At 42.6% G+C, this 19,777-nt stretch overlaps 1 protein-coding gene across 1 annotated transcript in view; it reads left to right on the forward strand.

The window, feature by feature from the left end:
* The window catches only part of GLUD1 (glutamate dehydrogenase 1), a 226,940-nt gene that overhangs the window by 148,541 nt on the left and 58,622 nt on the right, over positions 1–19,777 (forward strand). The window contains exons 8-9 of the mRNA XM_086922016.1: positions 5,127–5,264; positions 16,588–16,668. Of these exons, the coding sequence (XP_086778142.1) occupies positions 5,127–5,264; positions 16,588–16,668 (219 nt within the window). The remainder of the gene's footprint in view (positions 1–5,126; positions 5,265–16,587; positions 16,669–19,777) is intronic.

Genomic DNA, 19,777 nt, shown 5'->3' on the forward strand with positions numbered 1-19,777 from the left:
TGCAAGGCAGCAACATGGTCTACAACACACACCTTCACTAAACACTATTGTGTTGATGTGCAAGCTGTAGTAGGCCAAGCTGTCCTCAAAATTCTTTCAAACTACTGCAACGGATACAGGTGACCACCACTAGGGGAGATACTGCTGCACAATCGATGCAGTGTAGAATCTGCAGCTCGTATGCCTTGAACTTAAAATGCTACTTACCAGTATGCATCTGTTATTGGCATGTAGAGCTGCAGATTTCTACACCCCCTCCCGCCTCCCCGGGACCTGTATCGGTTCCAGTTTTATCTTAGATATACATGCATGGACATCTTTTCTTTCTTTCTACTAACTCCATTTCCCATCATGGTGAAAACCAATCTATCGTCCAAGGGAAGAGTCTCCTATCTCGTGACTACAAAGACTTCTTCCAAGACGACGACAACATGCAATCATCCGAGCCCAACACCAGGTGGCGATCTAATACAGTGTAGAAATCTGCAGCTCTACATGCCAATAAGATGCATACTGGTAAGTAGCATTTTCCTTCGTTTTCCTGTTGCAAAGGAAAGTATTGATTAATGAGATAGAAACGCACTGCTACAAAAAACTATTTGTTGTAATCCCAGAGGCACCCCATCACCTATGGATACCAGCTCTTCAAAAAAAGAATTCCAGGTAGGGACCACCTCAAAGAACGAGACTCCTAGAAATTCACCGGTTGAGGGTAGAAGGGGAAAAGCACCCAATCAAAGAGAATCCCATTTAAACGAAAGCCAACAGAAGTCTTTTGACCTCCGTTTCTTGGTCTTTGATCAATTGTTCTTTCTCTTTTAATAGCGCATCAAAACAGGAGGTTTCAAATACAGTGAATTAACGTTAGTATACCAAAATTGAGTAAAGAATGTACCACTTCCAGTACTATGTTTTTATTTCCAAAATACACTCCCTACATATGAAGTGGAGGTCGTCTGGGGTAAGGCAGTCCAAGAATAGATGTCGGCGATGTCTTGCTAAAAATGTTTTAAAACAACATTATTTATTTAAACTCCAACAAGGCATATGCAAAAAGTCTGTATCATCTCACGAAATGGTAGCATGCTTAATCTATGCGCTCTCCACCTAGCACTGGTTGCACACCATGTAGAGTGTGTCCGCTTTTCCCAACACTTTTTTTGGAAAGTTGCCGTAAAGTTCGTATTGGAGGTTCTAATAACGTTCTCTAATGTGTATAGTAGGTTTTGCAAAATATGAGTGTACAATTGTGGGCCAAAAATGTATTGATTATTGCTGTTATAAACTTATCCTTAAGACTTGTGTCTGAAAAAGTGTTTCTAGAAACTGCATGTTTGCCACTACTTCAACCTCTCCTTTAAAAAAAAAAAACTACTTGTTACTATGTACAGAGCATACACCTTTAGAAGAGATTCTTGCGAGATTCTTGCTGCAAAGAAAGTGACATGGCCACAGCAGTAGTTTATGATGAATGCATCGTCCCGCTGATTTTTCAACTCCTGAATTGTCCCTCCACGGGCCCGAATGATCCACAAAAGCTGTTCCCCAGCAATAGCAATCTAGCATTGCCAGGTGGAGCCCTATGGTTTTGGCTGTGCCTCTGGAGTATGTATCCGTATGGCAGTGGCGTAGCTAGACACTTTGCCGCCTGTGGCGGTCCCTGCCTTTGCTGCCCCCCTGCGGCTGCATGAAAGAGGTAGGTGCGTGTTTGCTACCCCACTGATATTGGCGCCAACTAGTGTCCTGGCATCAGTTCCTGCTTTTCCGTGCCTCATGAATATGTGGCTTCTGAGTTCTTGCTCATTGACTAAATTCCTCAGCATTCTACTGCATATAGGGCAAATGTCTCTTACAAAACTTTCAGGTTTCAAGCCTTGTTACAAATCCCACAAGATGTCTTTCAGAACTACATGACCGTGGCATTTGCATCAGATCGGAGCGCAATTACATGGCCTTTGTTTCCTTTATCTTCCTGCATTCAAAGGTCGTCCGGGAGAGGAACGCCAAATTGTTTTAGCTAATGCTAAATGGCAATGCTTAAGTGATGTTCACCCACTTGTGAGGGAACAAACTTTCAAAAGATCTTCCACATTAAAAAAAAATCACCATGGGAATGAGATCGTCTTTCTCGAGGAAATTGCCCAGCTCCCTGTTCGCAAAGAAGACTTAAAATTATTAATATTTTTTTTTTAAAGACTAAACCAGAGTTTCTAGGTCCATTGGATGGCCCTATGCAGTTCAAGGCTTGCTGGATCTGTTCTTGATGGCCCTTGCTCCCTGTGAGCCTCCCCTTCCTCACGGGCTAGGACGTTCCTGCAATTCTGCAGTTCTGGCCAGATTACTCCTGACATGGCATCTCCAGACTCCCGACACCTAAAAAGCTGTAGCCTACCACAGAAATGTCCCCTTGAAAGTCTGAGCCTCCTTTTAAAACCCCTGCAAATACCACCCACTGAGTGTACTACAGCTCCCCTTTAGAAGCCACTGAGGATTGAAGAAATTGTATTGCAGGATTTTTCTCAGTTTAGGAGTCCTTAAGTTAGGAGTCCTAACTTTACTACTCCTAAACTGAGAAAAATCCTAACTTTAAGACTTTAGATATTCACAGAAGGCATTTAGGAGTCCTAAAGTAAAGACTCCTAACTTCTGTAAATACTGAAATGAGTAAGTGCCTTCTGTGAATACCAAAATGGTGGTAAGTTTAGGATTTTGTCTTAAGTTAGTTCTGTGAATCGGGCCCTTAGATACTGGCTTGAATATGGACTTAACGTATGAGTCCTCTGATCATTTAACCATAAGGGAGCAACCCTTACCCGTATGTTGACCCTACAGGACAAAAAGTCGCTCCAGCTTTAGAACTGATACTGCTCTTGGTGTAGGTGAAGTCTGAGATCGTGCAGTCCTTTTCTTCAGTTGCAGAGCCCTTGCTCAGATCTGAAACCCCTTTTCAGACCTGGCCATTAACAAACTGCCAGACATCATGGGCCAGCTCCAGGTTATTTCCACTTTTTTTTTTGTCCTGTCACTAGAATGTCTGGTTGCCCAAATATCATCTTGAAGCAGAAACCAAATGATTGCAGCGCCTCCTCATAAGGAATCAAAGACACATGGCGCTGTAGGCTGTAAACCTTTCCTTTTGGCAGCCTGACCCTTTGCACTTCTTATGCCACCTGCCTCTTGGCTCTATAGGTTCATACCTTGAGGGAATTAGGAATGCTTAACAATAATGAGCTAGCTGCACCACATGAAAAAGCAGTTTACTGACATGGCCAGTGACTTATTGGATGTATCCAAACAGATAAACCTGGACTCTGTGGACACTGTTGCTCAATCTTTCACAATGCACTGGTACACTGAATTCTTTCCACTGGATTCACTGGCGATGCCCAAGCCATACTCCTGGACATTACCATTGATTGCAGACTCCTGGAGCACATCAAAAACAGAAGAACTACAACTATGTGTTGCGCTTTGCCTTCCTGGTGCAATGGTCCCACCAAAAATATAGTCAGTTTTGTGGCTACTCTTATTATGGTGCAGTCTCTGTAGAGACTAATATTCTCAGTCTGTACCGAACTCCCCAGCAGCATAGTGATTCTTCTTGGCAAGGGTGGATCTAAGGAATGACACCAACAGCAGCAGATGCAGTCTCCTCAAGCCTCTTCTGTCTATCGGTCCTTTTTAGAAAAATTAGTTAAGGGTGTTTCTGTAGAAGTTGGCATGTGTTAGTATTCGCTTTACTCCTTGTTCCTCTAAAAAGATGGAGGTCTCACACCCTTTCATGGATCTTTCCTGTCTTAACTTCTTTGTTGAATAGAACAAATTCAAAATCTGTCCTGAACAAAGTCTTACTTTGCTTGAATGTGGGAGACTGGTTGGAATCTTTAGATCTTCAGGACGGCTTGTTTTTTCAATTCTTCTGCTCCATAGGCTCGAACTAAAGTTCATGGTAGTATCCCAGCAGAATTATTGGACGATCTGGTACTTTCACTTTTTTTGCCACTCTGCTCTTTACTTCCCACTTCTATGCAGAACAGAGGGTTGTAGCGGTTCCATCATCCAATCCTACAGCCCAGTGCCCAGATGCTATGGTTGCACATATGGAGATTAGGCTCTTAGTCCATCGAACAGCATAGATAGGAAGGCCTACATTTATTCACTGGTGCGATTGGGACAGTATTCATCCCTTAAAGTCTTGCTTTTACTGTTGTGATTACCATTGACCTGTTTTCTCAAAGGTTTGCTTAACATGTTTCCTCCTATGTTTACTGTGCCTCAGTGGGATTTGAGTTTATGAAACACTTACTTACACGTACTGGATGATGTAATCCGTGTTGTCTTTTGAGGTCATCAGTGATGTCACTGATCATGTCATGAATGATGTAATATGCAAGGTCGTAAGTAGCACATTGCGGGGGCAGAAGTTAGTTAGCTTAGGCAACTAAAACTGCTCAATGTTAATTGTTTTGTAGGAGTGAAATGTGAGCTTAACTATAACGTCCCTGTAACATTTGGTTATTTATCTATTGATTTATCTGTAGATGGAAAGCACATCACATCCTTAGTGAGGCCTCCTTGAAAAACTTACTGAACCAATATACTTTATTTTATTTGTAAGGTTTGCTTTACACATTGCCATTGTTATTCACCCAAGTGTATTTAATGTATTAGCTAATGTAGCATCCACTCGTGCATTTGCTAACTTTGCCTGGCTTGTGTTTCACTTGGCCACAACTATGAAAAGATCTTTGAAGCATCAGCTTTACTTCTATAATGAATTGTTTTTATGCAACTTATTTTTTACCAAAATAAGTGAACATACTTCTGAATAAAGGAGGCTTAAACTTCCAGGGCTGATTGCAAATTTAGATATTGTGCTCCTAAGCCTATGTAGCAGAATCCTTTGGTCAGAAAATAGTTTTCCTACTCTACCCTTTTGTTAACTTGTATTCAGAACTGCATATCCAAAACGTATCTGCACACACTGTACAGGGAGTCTATTTGTAATTATGAATTTGTTAGACTTATTGCTTTACTGCATTTATGGTGTGACAATGTTTAACAATAGTTTAGATATTGTTTAAACTCGAACTCCTATAATCTGGTATTCTTTTCTCCTGTTCTAGCAACATGGAACAATTGTGGGCTTCCCCAAAGCTCAACCGTATGAAGGCAACATCCTAGAAGCAGACTGCGATATCCTTATTCCTGCTGCTAGTGAAAAGCAACTGACCAAGGCTAATGCGCATAGGATCAAAGCGAAGGTGTGGGTCATTGATAGTCAACTGACTTTTTTGCCCTTTTTGCTTCAGAAATCTTATATTTTGTATGAAGAATCTACTAAGTTTAAGTTGGGTATTTATTATATGGCTGTTTAAAGGTAAGCAAATGTGCTATGTTGTGTGGAATTTGAAATGTGTTTTGGTTTTCTGTAACTAAAAATGTGTCTGAACTATTGTACTCTCTAATCCAGTTTCAAGCTTTGGTGATCACACATGTCCCTGTGTTCCCCAGAAAACACAAACTCTTGATACCGGTCTGCTTACTTAAGCCACATGCAAATCCACAGACCAGACATTAACCTCACAGGATACCACCTCAGCTGTCAAACTGTCTGGAGGCATAGCAAAAATAAAGGGAAACATGCATTTGAAGTACAGTATGCCATTGTGGTTATAAAAAAATTGCTATTAGTTGTAATTGCTAATGATATCCAGTAACCACACTGGGAGACTAGTACAGGTATGTTTATTCTTTTTACTTTCTCCACACTTGTGGGATGTCCTAAGCTTCCGTTGTGGCACGGAAACATCACTTCAACGGTAGAGTGATGCTCGGGGAGCAAGGCATGTGTGCTCTGCCACATCTCTGTCCTTTAATTCTTCTGGAGGTGATTGGGCATAGCTTAATAGTAAAACAACAAAAGGGGGGTAGAGGTCACGGATGGAACCTACCTCCAGTAGATCTATATATAAACAAGAGTTCTATCCCTATTCTATTTGGTCAATGTTTTTTTTGTTTTTTGTATGCTTGTGGTGTGTTAATTAGTAGCTAACCTCCATGTGTGGAAAGCACTGTTTTTAAAATACCCCTCACACACTATGAATCCCATTGTGTCATGCTTCATCATGGGGGTCTTCCCGTCCCTCTACGGGGCGGGGCGTGCTGCGACCTAAGACTACGCGGGAGCACTTGATTTTGTGAAAGTAGACTATATGTGTGATTAGTGATGGTGATCTAAGGGATATACAAGGTGTGCAAGAGAAAAAAAATAAATAAATAAAAAATTCCCTGGCTAGTAGAAAAATAAACTTTATTAGTATCTCTGGCTGGGAACATTAAAAAAGGGGGGGGGAGAAAAGGTGAGAGTAAAACCTAGTTATGTTGTACTTTCTGCCTGGTCGACATGTTTTATGAGCAGTCCCCTACTGCTACACTCATCAGGACCTATTGTGATCCCTACTGCACTCAACGGACAATAGTTACAATTTTAGTATGCCTATTTCACAACAGACTGCCCGCAAAAATAGGCTAAACAGCAAAAAAAAGTAAGATTGTTTCACAAGAGGTTGATTGGCCTCTTAGAAATTTTTCAACATAGTATTCTTTTTTGCATTAATCGTGCCCCATGAGTCGGCGCCGGGGTGGGGGAGGGTTCTTTTGAATTTTCAAAATCCGTGAATACCAAAGGTCCCTCATCTGGCCATCATCCTCCGTGGCGCTGACTCTTTGGGCACGATTAATGCAAAAAACAATACTACGTTGAAAAATTTCTAAGAGTCCAATCAACCTCTTTTGTGGAACAATTTTTCTTACATTTTTTTAGCTGTCCAGCCTATTTTTGCAGCAGTTTGTGAAATAGGCAAACTAAAATTGTAACTATTGTCTGTTTGCAGTAGGGATCACAATAGGTCCTGATGAGTGTAGCAGTAGGGGACTGCTCATGAAACATGTCGACCAGGCAGAGAGTACAACATAACTAGGTTTTACTCTCGCCTTTTCTTTCCCCCCTTTTTTAATGTTCCCAGCCAGAGATACTAATAAAGTTTATTTTTTCTACTAGCAGGGAATTTATTTATTTATTTTTTCGCTCTATTGCACACCTTGTATATCCCTTAGATCACCATCAATAATCATACACATAGACTACTTTCACAAAATCAAGTGCTCCCGCGTAGTCGTAGGTCGCAGCACGCCCGCATCGTAGAGGGAAGGGAAGACCCCGAAGGGTGAAGCATGACACTATGGGATTTATAGTGTGAGGGGTATTTTAAAAACACAGTGCTTTCCCCACATGTGGAAGTTAGCTACTAATTAACACACCACAAGCATACAAAAAACAAAAAAAACGTAACCAAATAGAATAGGGCTAGAACTCTGTTTATATATAGCTTAATAATATAAAGTTCTTGATCAGAATTGTTCTGTTCCTCCTTGCAGCAGAAAACCTGATCCCCTTCCCTGTTTGAACCTGGGCTGCTGATTAGGTTCAGCCAAATGCAGCCTGTTTCAAAGCTCCTCCTCTAAAGCTTGTCGCCTCTTGTTGGCCTTTTGAGACACAAGCAACCCTGGTCTGAGTCCGACCTTCGATTCTTTTCCCACTACACTATTTCGTCCTGGGCAATTTCGAATTCAGCTGAGGCCGGCTGCATTTATATTTGATTCTATTTAAAATTCAGTAGAATATAGAAGAGGCCATGCCCACCTTAGGTCATAAGCCTCTTATTTTCAGAGACCCATACACCATTTAAATTGTTTGTCGAATTAATTTCAAGCCGCCTGGGATATGTTCTTCAGATTGTAAGCAATCTGAGCTACTTCAGTTCACACTTAATACTGGAGAGCATTGTTGGTGCCTGCACGCAGTCAGTCAATGTCCTATTGCGGTACTCATGTGTTCCGTTTCTTGGTGTTTATACCAGTGTATCTTCACTGCATAATTCAACCTTCTCCTCCTACTTAAATGGTTTGTTTTGCGCTCTTAGTCTAAATGTACCATTACACCTAAAATGTACTGGGCAAGCAAGTTAGTATTGTGATGTAGGTTGAAAATTATCATACTGGGGTTCCCTTTGTTAGGCTCTCAATGCTATTCATTTGGGTTCCATTTATAAATCTAGGCTGGCCACATTAGCGCTTGCCAAATAAACTTGCTAAGACTTTGTTGATATTTAACCACTCTTTGCAACCATGACCATCCGAATCGGTAGTAGCTGGAGTTCTTCAAGAGACCGCAGTAGATCATTTGCCATTGATCACTTAACGCCAGCAAATCCTGTCTTATGCAGGGTTTTTACTATTTTCTTGCTCCTACATCTCTCGTTGCTTGCAGCAAACCAAAGATTATTTCAGTAGATGGGACCTCTTTGAGCATTAAATAGGTCTGTGCAGCTTATTCTCGTAAAAGTTGGGCTCTTGGTCAAAAGGTGAATTGGATGTACTTTGGTGGTCCATTAAGGCTAGGACCTCGTACACGTGTGGCATGTCACTAACCTCTTGCGTTTGCAATTTATGAAGTTTGTGATTCTATTTGTAAATAGATTATTTTATCCCCAAGCATAAAAATTGACTCAACACGCTCCTGTCTTTCTTTCCTCAAATTAGACCCTATTAAACTCTTTACCTCTCCTGTACCATTGAGCAATGCAATTTTGTCAGGATTGTAGCATTAAGCAGATCACTGAGCAATTTGTGATCTGACACCATGTGGCCTGTCAAAGACTATGCACAAATAATATCAAATCAAATGGCTGAGTCATTGAGCGAAATTAATTCCTTTGAAGCATCTGTTGAAGATACATTTTCTTTCACGTCATACCTTTTGAGTATTGGTGTTAAAATGGATAACTGTAAATACAGTCTGCTTTGTCTAGCCTGTTTTCAAAGGTCAAGCCAAGGTTTCAATTTGTTGCAACTAAATCCTCCGACCGTTGATCCAGCAACAGTGGGGTCTTTGATGCGGAAGTCATTTAATCCCATAATTCTTCCTGGTCTGCCATTTTCCTTTGGTCAGTTGGTTGCTGGCACTTATTTTACACTTTAGGTGGACCTTTGCACAAAACCATATTTTAAAGGTCACAATGGAAATTCCTTCATCACCAGGAAATAATCCATCAGTTCTTGTAGCCTCTTCCTCATTGAACCCACTGAGGATGAACTTTGTAATCTTGACATTTCAATGGCTTATTTGTAAAGGGTGTCTTTCACATTGCTAATTAACTGTTCGAGGCATGTGAGCAGCTGAATTCATATCTTGGCATAGATCGCCGCCTAGTGTTTGGTACGGATGTTTGCACCTTGTTGTCTTGAAGTCTTTGAAGTATCACGAGATAGGGTGACTCCTCCCCTGGACTACAGTGCGCATGGGCATCTTCTCCATCTTCAGATTGTTTTTCTCCGCCATCGGGTTCGGATGCACTTCGACAACTCCAACTTCGAGACCGAAGTTTTCCAACTTTCCAGAACAAGAACTTCACACTTTCGACGGTATTGTTTCCGCTCTGTACCCCTCGACTCGACAACTCTTTCCATCTATATCTGGTAGTCGACTTGGGCCTTTTCGACGCCATGTTGACCTCCTGCCGATGGAAAGGACCCCTTTCAAAAAATGCCCACAATGTCGATCCAAGTTTACACATAGCGATAAACATACGGTATGCAACAGGTGCCTTTCTCCGGAGCACAACGAAGAAAACTGTCCAGCTTGTGCTCAGTTCCGGTCGAAGAAAACCATCCGGAACCGAATAGCTGCTCGACAAGAGATGCAGCGACGGGCACATGAACTGGAAAACATTTTCGACTAACGAACTCCCAGAGGCAGCCGACTCCGACCTAGAGCTAGTCACAGTCGAAGACCAGTTGGACTCTGATGCCGACATCCCACCAGGCAAACCTTGAGTACCAAAGCCCCTACCCTGCCTCCACCTCCAGACAAGGCTCCGGTCAAAGCATCGCCCAAAAGCCTTATCCGCGACCGAAACACCGCTTTAGAAGCACTGCCTTCCGGTACCCCGGGATCGAGCAAAACCCTTCCCAAGAAGGTCGACGACCCGAAAAATAAAAACAAGAGACCGATCCAAAACCATTGGCGCCAGAGCCACGGACAGAAGAACTTTTTCATCCTGATCCAGTGAGCCCAGAACAAAATAGACTGTATATAGACCCTGATACAGGACACATATCAGTTTATAATAAAAACAAGAGAAGACTGGACATTGAAGCTCCTTTTCCTGTTCCTCCTAAGAAAAAGGACTTTAGGACATCCCCTTCAAGACCTTTCGCACCTCCTCCTTTCACTCCTCCTCCTTTCACTCCTCCTCCTTTCACTCCTCCTCCTTTCACTCCTCCTCCTTTCACTCCTCCTCCTTTCACTCCTCCTCCTTTCACTCCTGACATGCCTTATGTTCCATATTCTCCTACACCACCACATTATGATGAGGGAGAAGACATGGGTGTAGAGCCTCAACAGGATTTTAAAGACCCTGATCTCAAGGAAACCAAGATTACACATGGGACGATCGGAATGACACTGGTGACCCATATGATACACAACCCATACCTGATCCCTCAACATACCCCACAAAGCCATCTCCTACTGATGACACTGTCTCTTCTAACCAGCTACTTGACAGAGCAGCTCAGTATTGTAGTGTAGAAATGCACACTGACCATGTAGAGGAGGATTTCCCATTTAACACCTTCCCAACATCCGAGAAAAGTGTACGTATACTCCTCCTTATGCTGAAGGGAGTACTAAAGCCTGCACCAGACATCTTTAAAGACCCAGCCAGGGCGCGTGTCCTCAATCCTAGAATTGAAAAGCAATATAAACCAGCCCCTACAGACCCCTCTTGTATCAAGTCTCAGCTACCACTAGAATCCCTAGTTGTATCTAATGCCAGGAAAAGGGCAAATTCGCAAACAGGTGAAGCCCCCCTCCTGTCAAGGAATCAAACATTTTAGAAGCCTCAGGGAAAAGGGTGGCTTCTCAGGCAGCAAACACCTGGAGAATTGCAAATACACAAGCTCTCCTGGCACTCTATGATAGAGCACACTATGATGAACTGGAGGGATTATTACAACACCTACCAGAACCCTTTAAGGCAAAAGCAAATTACCTAATACAGGAAGGGAAATTCATCACTAACGAATCTATAAAATGTGCCCTTGATGCAGCTGATACAGCCGCTAGGTCTGTCAACACTAGTGTGTTGCTACGCCGGCATTCCAATACATACACTCCGAGCATTTCCATATGATCACTCTACAACAGGTACTCTCACTACTCCAGCAAGGTGACTTCCTTGCTACACTAGACCTCCAGGATGCTTACCTTCACATCCCTATACATCCAGCTCACAGGAAATACCTCAGGTTCACAATAGAAGGTCGCCACTATCAATTCAAAGTTATCCCCTACGGGGTAACTACAGCACCAAGGGTTCTTACAAAATGCCTAGCAGTAGGAGCAGCACACCTCAGAAGGCAACACATCCATGTGTTCTTCTACCTAGACGATTGGCTCATAAAAGCCAACTCATACGCACAGTGTGCAAGCCATACGTCTCAAACAATCCAGCTACGGCACAGTCTAGGATTTTCCATAAACTACATAAAATCACATCTGCAACCCTCCCACATACAATATCTGGGAGCAACAATAGATACCTCAGTGGCGTAGGCATATTCAAACCCAGCCAGGATAGCCAACATACAGTCTCTCATTCAAAGATTTCAAATCAAACCCTCCCTGTCAGCTCGAGTATTCTTGCAGCTTATAGGCATGATGGCCTCCTGCATATTCATTGTCCCTCATACTCTGCTTCACATGCTTCCCTTACAGGAATGGCTAGCATGGCAGTGGAACCAAGCTCAAGGGCAACTAAACGACCTAGTGTTGGTAGACAGTCGCACTTACAACTCTCTGCAGTGGTGGAACCCACAAAACTTTTCCAAGGGGCAACTGTTCCAATAGCCAGTTCCACAGTTAGTATTAACAGCGGACGCATAACTGACAGGTTGGGGAGCCCATCTCCTTCAATATACAGTCCAATGCCTCTGGACAGTCAGGCAAAAGACACTACATATAAACCACTTAGAGTTACTTGCAGTATTTCTAGCAATGAAATACTTTCAGAAATACTTGTGCAACAAGGCTGTCTTAATCTGGACGGACAACATGACAGCCATGTACTACATCCAAAAACTGGGAGGGGCACACTCTGCAGCTATCTCACCTAGTACAGAGCATATGGAAATGGGAGATCCCCCCCCCCCCCCCCCCCCCCCCCCCCAATTCTCCTAGCAGAACACCTCCCAGGAATAGACAATCAGATGGCAGATCTACTAAGCCGACACAGCCAACAGATACATGAATGGGAGATTCACCCTCAAGTTCACCAACCATTCTTCCAAAAGTGGGGACATCCAGAAATGGATTCGTTTGCCGCAAACGAAAACTCAAAATGCCCGTCCTTTGCTGCCAGTTTCCCACACCCATTGTCAGAAGGCAATGCGATATGGATCAACTGGTAAGGCAGATTTGCGTACGCTTTTCCACCAACCCCACTGATTCTGTTGGTGGCAAGTAAACTAAAGCAACAGTCCATCACAATGATCCTGGTTGCTCCCGCATGGGCAAGACAGCCATGGTACACGACACTCCTAATACTCTCAGTAGTTCCTGGCGAAAGGCTGCGCCTTTCGCCACAATTGCTAACACAGAACCATGGAGAAATCAGGCACCCAGATCCCAATCCGATGAACCTAGCGATCTGGCTCCTGAGGTCTTAGAGTTTGGATATCTTAACTGACTTCAGACTGCATGAACATTATCAAAGAAGCAAGGCGCCCCACTACCAGAGCATGCTACGCAGCGAAATGGAAAAGATTTGTAATTTATTGTAATAATAACCAAATCAATCCATTAGATGCCTCCATACAAAACCTAATCTGTTACCTGCTACATCTTTGAAGATGTAATCTAGCATACTCATCCATAAGGCTACACCTGGCTGCTAAAACAGCATATCTTCAAAACAGACAACATGTGTCCCTGATCAGAATACAAACTATCAAAGCTTTTATGAAAGGACTTAAGAGTTTTCACTCCAACATCCACCTTCGCCAGTCTGGAACTTGAACATAGTATTTACCAGACTCATGGGACCACCCTTCGAACCACTTCATTCATGTGAATTACAATTCTTAACATGGAATGTGGCATTTTTAATTGCCATTACCTCCCTCAGGCGAGTGAGTGAGCTACAGGCACTAACCATTCAGGAACCCTTCATGCAATTTACACCACAATAAGGTAGTGCTTCGTACAGACCCTAAGTTTATGCCTAAAGTTATCTCCACTTTCCACATCAATCAGTCCATAGAGTTGCCAGTTTTCTTTCAAAACCTGCAATCAGTAGCTGAAAGAGCTCTACACACACTAGACGTTAAGAGCTCTACTAGACATTGAGAGCTCTGCTATATTGCGTTGACAGAAAGTCATTCAGAAAGACAAAGCAACTATTTGTTGCCTACTCACCACAGCATAAGGGTAATCCCATTTCTAAAACCGGAATAGCCAGATGGATACTAAAGTGCATTCAAATATGCTATCAAAAGGCAAAGCACACTTTAACAGTTCCCCCCCAAAAGCCCACTCGACGTGCAAAATGGGGGCATCCATGGCTTTCCTAGGAAATATTCCCCTAGAAGACCTATGTAAAGTAGCTAAATGGTCTACCATACACACTTTCACTAAACTCTACTGTGTTTACGTGCAAGCTAAGCAACAAGCTGCTGTAGGCCAGGCTGTCCTCAAGACTCTTTTTCAGACCACTGCAGCTGGTACAGGCGACCACCGCTAGAGGAGAAACTGCTATACAGTCTATGCTAAGATATGAATTCAGCAGCCCACATGCCTCGAACGGAAAATGCTACCTTCCAGTATGCATCTGTTCTTGGCATATAGGGCTGCTGACATTCATATCGCCAACCCTCCTCCCCGGTGCCTGTCACAGTTGCAGGGTTATCTCTTCTACATACATTTACATGGTCATCTCTTACTTTCCTATACTCCATCTTTGCCACAATGGCGAAATCTGAAGATTGAGAAGATGCCCATGCGCACTGTAGTCCAGGGGAGGAGTCACCTATCTCGTGGTACTTCGAAGACTCTTCCAAGACAACAAGGTGCAAACACCCGGGCACAACACTAGGCGGCGATCTATGCTAAGAGATGAATGTCACCAAAAAAGGCTTGGGTCTGTATGCTAACTGGCCTAGACCACTCTAATTTTGAACAATACCGATGGCCAGCTATATTATTCGAATGTAATCACACCACACTTAGCCAAACCAATCCTAAGCGGGCACACTTCTCATTTAGTGATTTTTACTTGTTTCAAATTTTTGGGGAAAACATTTACATATATCCAAACATCAAGAATACTCAAGTAGTGAAATTCACAAGAAACACCATACTACAAACAGACATTTTACTACAATGTAAATGAAAAACATTCACGAAAACACCATATACAAACAAGGGAAAGAAACTATGCCTCTAAGCATTCAATTCATGGGTCACCAGTCCTGATGACATAAAAACAGACAAGCGGCCGTTCACTTCGTTTTTGCTGGCCTGCTTGTTTGACTGCTGGAAACTTTTTATTCCAAGGGTCCGATATCAGATAGACAATGTCCCAAATTACAATCCTGAAACACCCTTCCTGAATCCTGTTCCAGCACAGGGTCAACGCGTTTCGAACCCGGACACTATTTGAGGGTTCTCTGGACTTGGACTGGAAAGTGGCCTGTGCTGTGGGACATACAAATAAATACATAATTGGTGTAAAAACTATAAAGATTAAACTCATTCTGACTCACACACCCTTAACCTCGAGCTGTATGTACCTGTTATTCTTAGTGTTCCCAGGGTAACTGTGTTGATTCTTGGGGAAGGAATGATATTCTGCAAAAAATACAAAAACCGCCTCAGTGTTTTATTTAGGGACGCGACTGGCATATGTAAATGATTCCTACCTCACAATAATTTTCGTAGTTTGGCCGGAATGCGCTGTGGCTTGTATGGTACCCGGTCCTAAAGACAACAGTTAATAATGGATTCAGTCACCCTTTCCATCTGTGTATTTCCAACGCTCAACTGTACTTAAAAACGGGAAGTTTCTGTCAACACATACCTACGGGCTTCTTGAAGGAATCTATCCGGATTCACTCGTAATTATCGAAGAGGTGTCACTTTTAGTTCTTTATTATGAGTCTGAAAGTTAACAGATTAATGGCGTTTATAATGCTACACTTCCTGACATCCTCGTATGCAAAATGAGTCTTTGGAGCGAGTTTCTTGTTTACTTGTGCTCCGTTGTTTTAGTTCGATTCACCGACCAGCTGGCAGCTTCCGCGTAGAACGTCAGCGCAAGTCTCGTGGCGTGTGCGTTTTTCATGATTTAAAGGAGCCTTTGCTCGCGGCAAATCGCTGGGGCACTTGGTACTTGTGGTGCACTCCCAATGCCGCCCGGACATTCTGCGTCTTGATGTACTCAGCTCACATCAGATGTATATATGAGTATCAACATTTTAACGCCATTTCCTGTATGTAGACCTATTCTAAATCAGTCATTGCCGCCCTCAAGACATCGGTTACCTTAAGTTACTTAATTCGGAAATCTCATTAAATCCAATTAGTGCTGTGTTGAATTTCATGATCAAAAAGGCCTCCTTCTGGGACACGGTTGTGAAAAAAAGGCCTCCTTCTGGGACAGCTGTAGATCAGGGTCTCCTGAAGATGATCCGGTTAACAAGGGCTTCAGCAGGTTCCAAGGTAGGTGCCTGGTAAATTCACACTGTTTCAAGGCAGAAACATGTTGACTGATTATTAACTTATTGGAAATATCCAAACAATTTATTTGGACCATTTTCCCACACTATTTTAATCTGTCCAAGTGATCAAGTAATATATTTTTTGAGACACTGAAGACCTTTTTTTATCCATCACTTTCCCCCTCTAATCACTCACTTCACGTCTATTTTACAAAACCTGCTCCGCAGTAGATCTGGTGTCGAAGCACACTGGGGAGGCAGTCTACCTCTCCAGTGGGGCCCTATGATGAAGCATGTCACCAACCAGGGTGGTGAGTGAGGGCTTTCTATACTGACCCGAGAGGGGTCATATACTCATTGTTTTCCTGCTCCATTTGTACTTAAGTTGTGTTCTTGGACACTCTTTTCTTGTTTAAATAAGTATAACCGGGGACTAAGAGTGTTTCCTTATTCTCCCTACCTCTTTTTGTTGTTGTACTCTTGTGAAGGTATTCAACCCATATTAATCCATGTAGAATTCTTTCCTTGATGTCTGGAACAATTGGAGTTTACCCAATAATAGATGGGTAAGGATATTTTAAGCTTGTGGTTTTCATAGTTTACCATTGCGCAAATAAGGTTTGTGAAGAACTCTTTTTGGGCACTTCTTATAGTCTCCTGCGGATGAAGAGTTGGTTACAAGAATTCATTGTAGACCTTTGTTAGCGACGAGCATTGCATAATTATGTTTTTTAAACTTTATTTTAGATTATTGCTGAAGGGGCCAATGGACCAACTACCCCAGAAGCTGACAAAATCTTCCTGGAGCGGAATATCATGGTCATTCCAGTAAGTATCAATTCGAACTCTGTTTTGTCAGCATGACTAGTTTAGGGAAAGGTAATGGTCTTCAGAATATGCGGTTTGTTCTTCTTGTTGCTGTTTATGAGTGTTTCCACTAAATTTGTTTTTAGCAGGCCTCTTCCTGCTGTCTGCTACTCTCCTCCGTTAACTACACTTGATGAATATTGAAGGTCTGACAAATGGTGGCTAATAATTATTTTGTCTGCAAGAGTGTGAAATTAGTGAACTGTATCAGAAAGTACTAAACCATTGTAGTGTCTACTGCAATTTTTTTATGGTAGCTGTAGCGATGCATCATTGTCTCTATCAGGGAATGTGCTGCATACAAACTGCTTCTTTCTATGAAGAATGACTAAGTAAGAATATAAAATGTCCTAGATATTGTGAAGGAAAGTTTCAATTCTATTAAGGACCCAGTGGTAAGAATTATGCTCACCTCTATCAATTTATTCTTTCAGTAGCATTAACAAACCACATTTTATTCAGACACTACAAATCCCACGAGTCTTTTGAGCAATAGAACATGACAACCATAGAGAGTCCTGTATATCAAATATCAAGGAAAAGCACTTCCTCTTTCTTCGAGCAAGATCTCCATCAAGAACTCTGCTTTTCTCTCAGAATTCTTGTTTCTGTTCCGATCTTAAGGAAGAACAAGATACCCAGAGTAAAATCCCAAATCAGCAGTCCTGTCCAAGACCAATCATCAACATTAGTAAGGAGTGAGACATCCATAACCAACAAGTCTTATGAAAGAGAGAGCAACAAATACATTTTTAAACAAAGCAGTGCATGAGAGCCTTTGATTATACCTTTACAATAAACATGCCTAAAATATACTTATCCAACACCAAGACTTCTCAGAATACAGGGAGGGTAGTAGATTGTATCCAGTCGGAAGGGATAATCTTCGCCTCTGTATCCTTAATAGAATTCAAACTTTCCTTCACAATAGCTAGTAAATTTTATATTCTATGTCCGGACCAGAAGCTCAGATTGTGCTAGTTTAAAGCTGGTTGACAACCAGAGAAGCCCTGCTAGTGATTGGTTTTCTAGTTCTACTTTTAAGACCTTTTACTTTAAACCAATTGGCCACCCTGAGAATATCTTCCAGACTGCTCCCCAAGGTCGCCTTTGAAGCCATAGCACCCCTAGTAGAGTGGGCCCGAAGTACGAACTATCTCACCCAACAGGCGATAGTTGTTGCAGACCCCAGCTTGAAAGGCTTCTTGATGGAAATGAATAGTTGAGTCACCCCTGTGGCCTATGTTCCTCCATAATAGTAAACTCTTTCATTAATGGTTCTCTGAAGAGACCTCCATTCGCCACCGGCTCCGCTTCTGTGGAGGCCAATTCACCCAATCTGGGTTTAATTTTAATCCGTAAGGAGCTTCTGTGCTCCATCAAGAAGGCATAGTTGCTATTTCCTAAAAAGCATAGGGCCTGTGTAACCCAGACTGACCAATTTATTTATTTTATTTATAAAATTTCTAGAGCGCACAAATACCTTTCGGTGTCTCGGCGCTAGAGTTCGTTAAGATTACAGGGAGCTCTTAGAGAAACTTACTGGTTAAAAAGCCAAGTTTTTATGTGCTTACGAAATATAAGTAAGGAAGAACTAGATCTGATATTAAGGGGGAGCTGATTCCACAATTTAGAGGCAGCAACTGTGAAGCGTTTGTCACCCCATGTTGCTTTCCTCGTGCGTGGAATATCAAGTAGCTGAGATGCCGCAGAGCGTAAGGAGCGATTGGGTTTGTGGAAAATGATGGATTTTTTTAGGAAGTCGAGCATATGACGCAACCTCTTAGCTTCAGCCATATCCAAGATTTTGGTAAGTTGTCCCAAAACATCCTCATGAATAGGGAGAAACAGCTGTTACCCGACCGACGCTCAATGCTAGTCACAATAACACATGCCATCCCTGATCAGGTGAAAATTGGAGTCCAACGGTTGGAAAAGTGAGAAGCTATATAAACACTGCCTAACCGTCCCAGGCATATTTGAATTAACCAATGCTTGTTGACAAAAACATTCTAAAACTGCCCTCTGCCTAACACTGGCGGCAAGGGGAAAGCTCTGCCGGTGAAACAGCTTATCAGGAGCCTAGAACTATGCACAGACTTTGTGAAATAGTCATGAGGGGCACAATGGAATTCATAGAATGAACTGCGGGCTTAAGGAGGCCGTGCACCACCCCAACACTGTAGGTCACTCGTCTCGCTTAGACAGCGAGACGTGTGAACATTTTGAGGGACGAGGAAGGCCTGGCGCTGAATAGCGTGCCTAAAGGAGGCCAAAAAGAGGCTCGCCTGCACCCTGGAGTCCCCCGTGGGCCCCCCTAGGGGAAAGCAGCAGTCACTGAACCGATACTTGTGTGCTACAGGGAAAACCACGCGCCTGAAATAATGGCTGAACCGTTTTGAGACTCAATAAGGCATACAATAGCAGGTTATCAGTAATCTATATCCAAGATTAAAGAAAAGCGCCTAACTGGCTTCTGAGCAGCGACAAAAGAAGTGCTTTTCCTTGTTGTTGGCTTGGTAGGACTCGCACTATGGTTGTCATGGTAAATTGTTGCAAAGAATCATGGGATATGTAGTTTGTTGAATACAATATGTTGCGATAAATCTGCTGTGTGAATAAATGGAAAGAGTTCAGCATAATCTGAGCTTCCAGTCCTGACATAGACATTGGTTTAACAATTAAGTATTTTTTTTATGGGTGGGTGGGAGTAGAAGGATTACCGCATGGGCAGCCCTGGCACAATATAATGGTAATGAACTTTTAGTCACTAGAAATCTGATGGACGGGCAATTGATTCCACCAATGGCTTTGGAATTAAATTACATTTATTTAAGAATGCAGGTGGTACTTTGGTCCCACACTGGAATAGTTACATCTACTTCAGTATGCTAACCTACATCATGCATACAATTGACCTCTCCGAAACCTGGGCAAAATGAGAGTACCCTACAGGCCCTGTTGTCTCGCATGGTCATTTGATGTGGGCTGTTCTACAGTGCCAACCTATACTGAATATTGCCTTTTAATTGTCCAAGCTGACCTGCTTCTCAGATGCAGCTAGGGTGAT

The sequence above is a fragment of the Lissotriton vulgaris genome, chromosome 5 (assembly GCF_964263255.1).
Source record: "Lissotriton vulgaris chromosome 5, aLisVul1.2, whole genome shotgun sequence".
Classification (NCBI taxonomy): Eukaryota; Metazoa; Chordata; class Amphibia; order Caudata; family Salamandridae; genus Lissotriton; species Lissotriton vulgaris.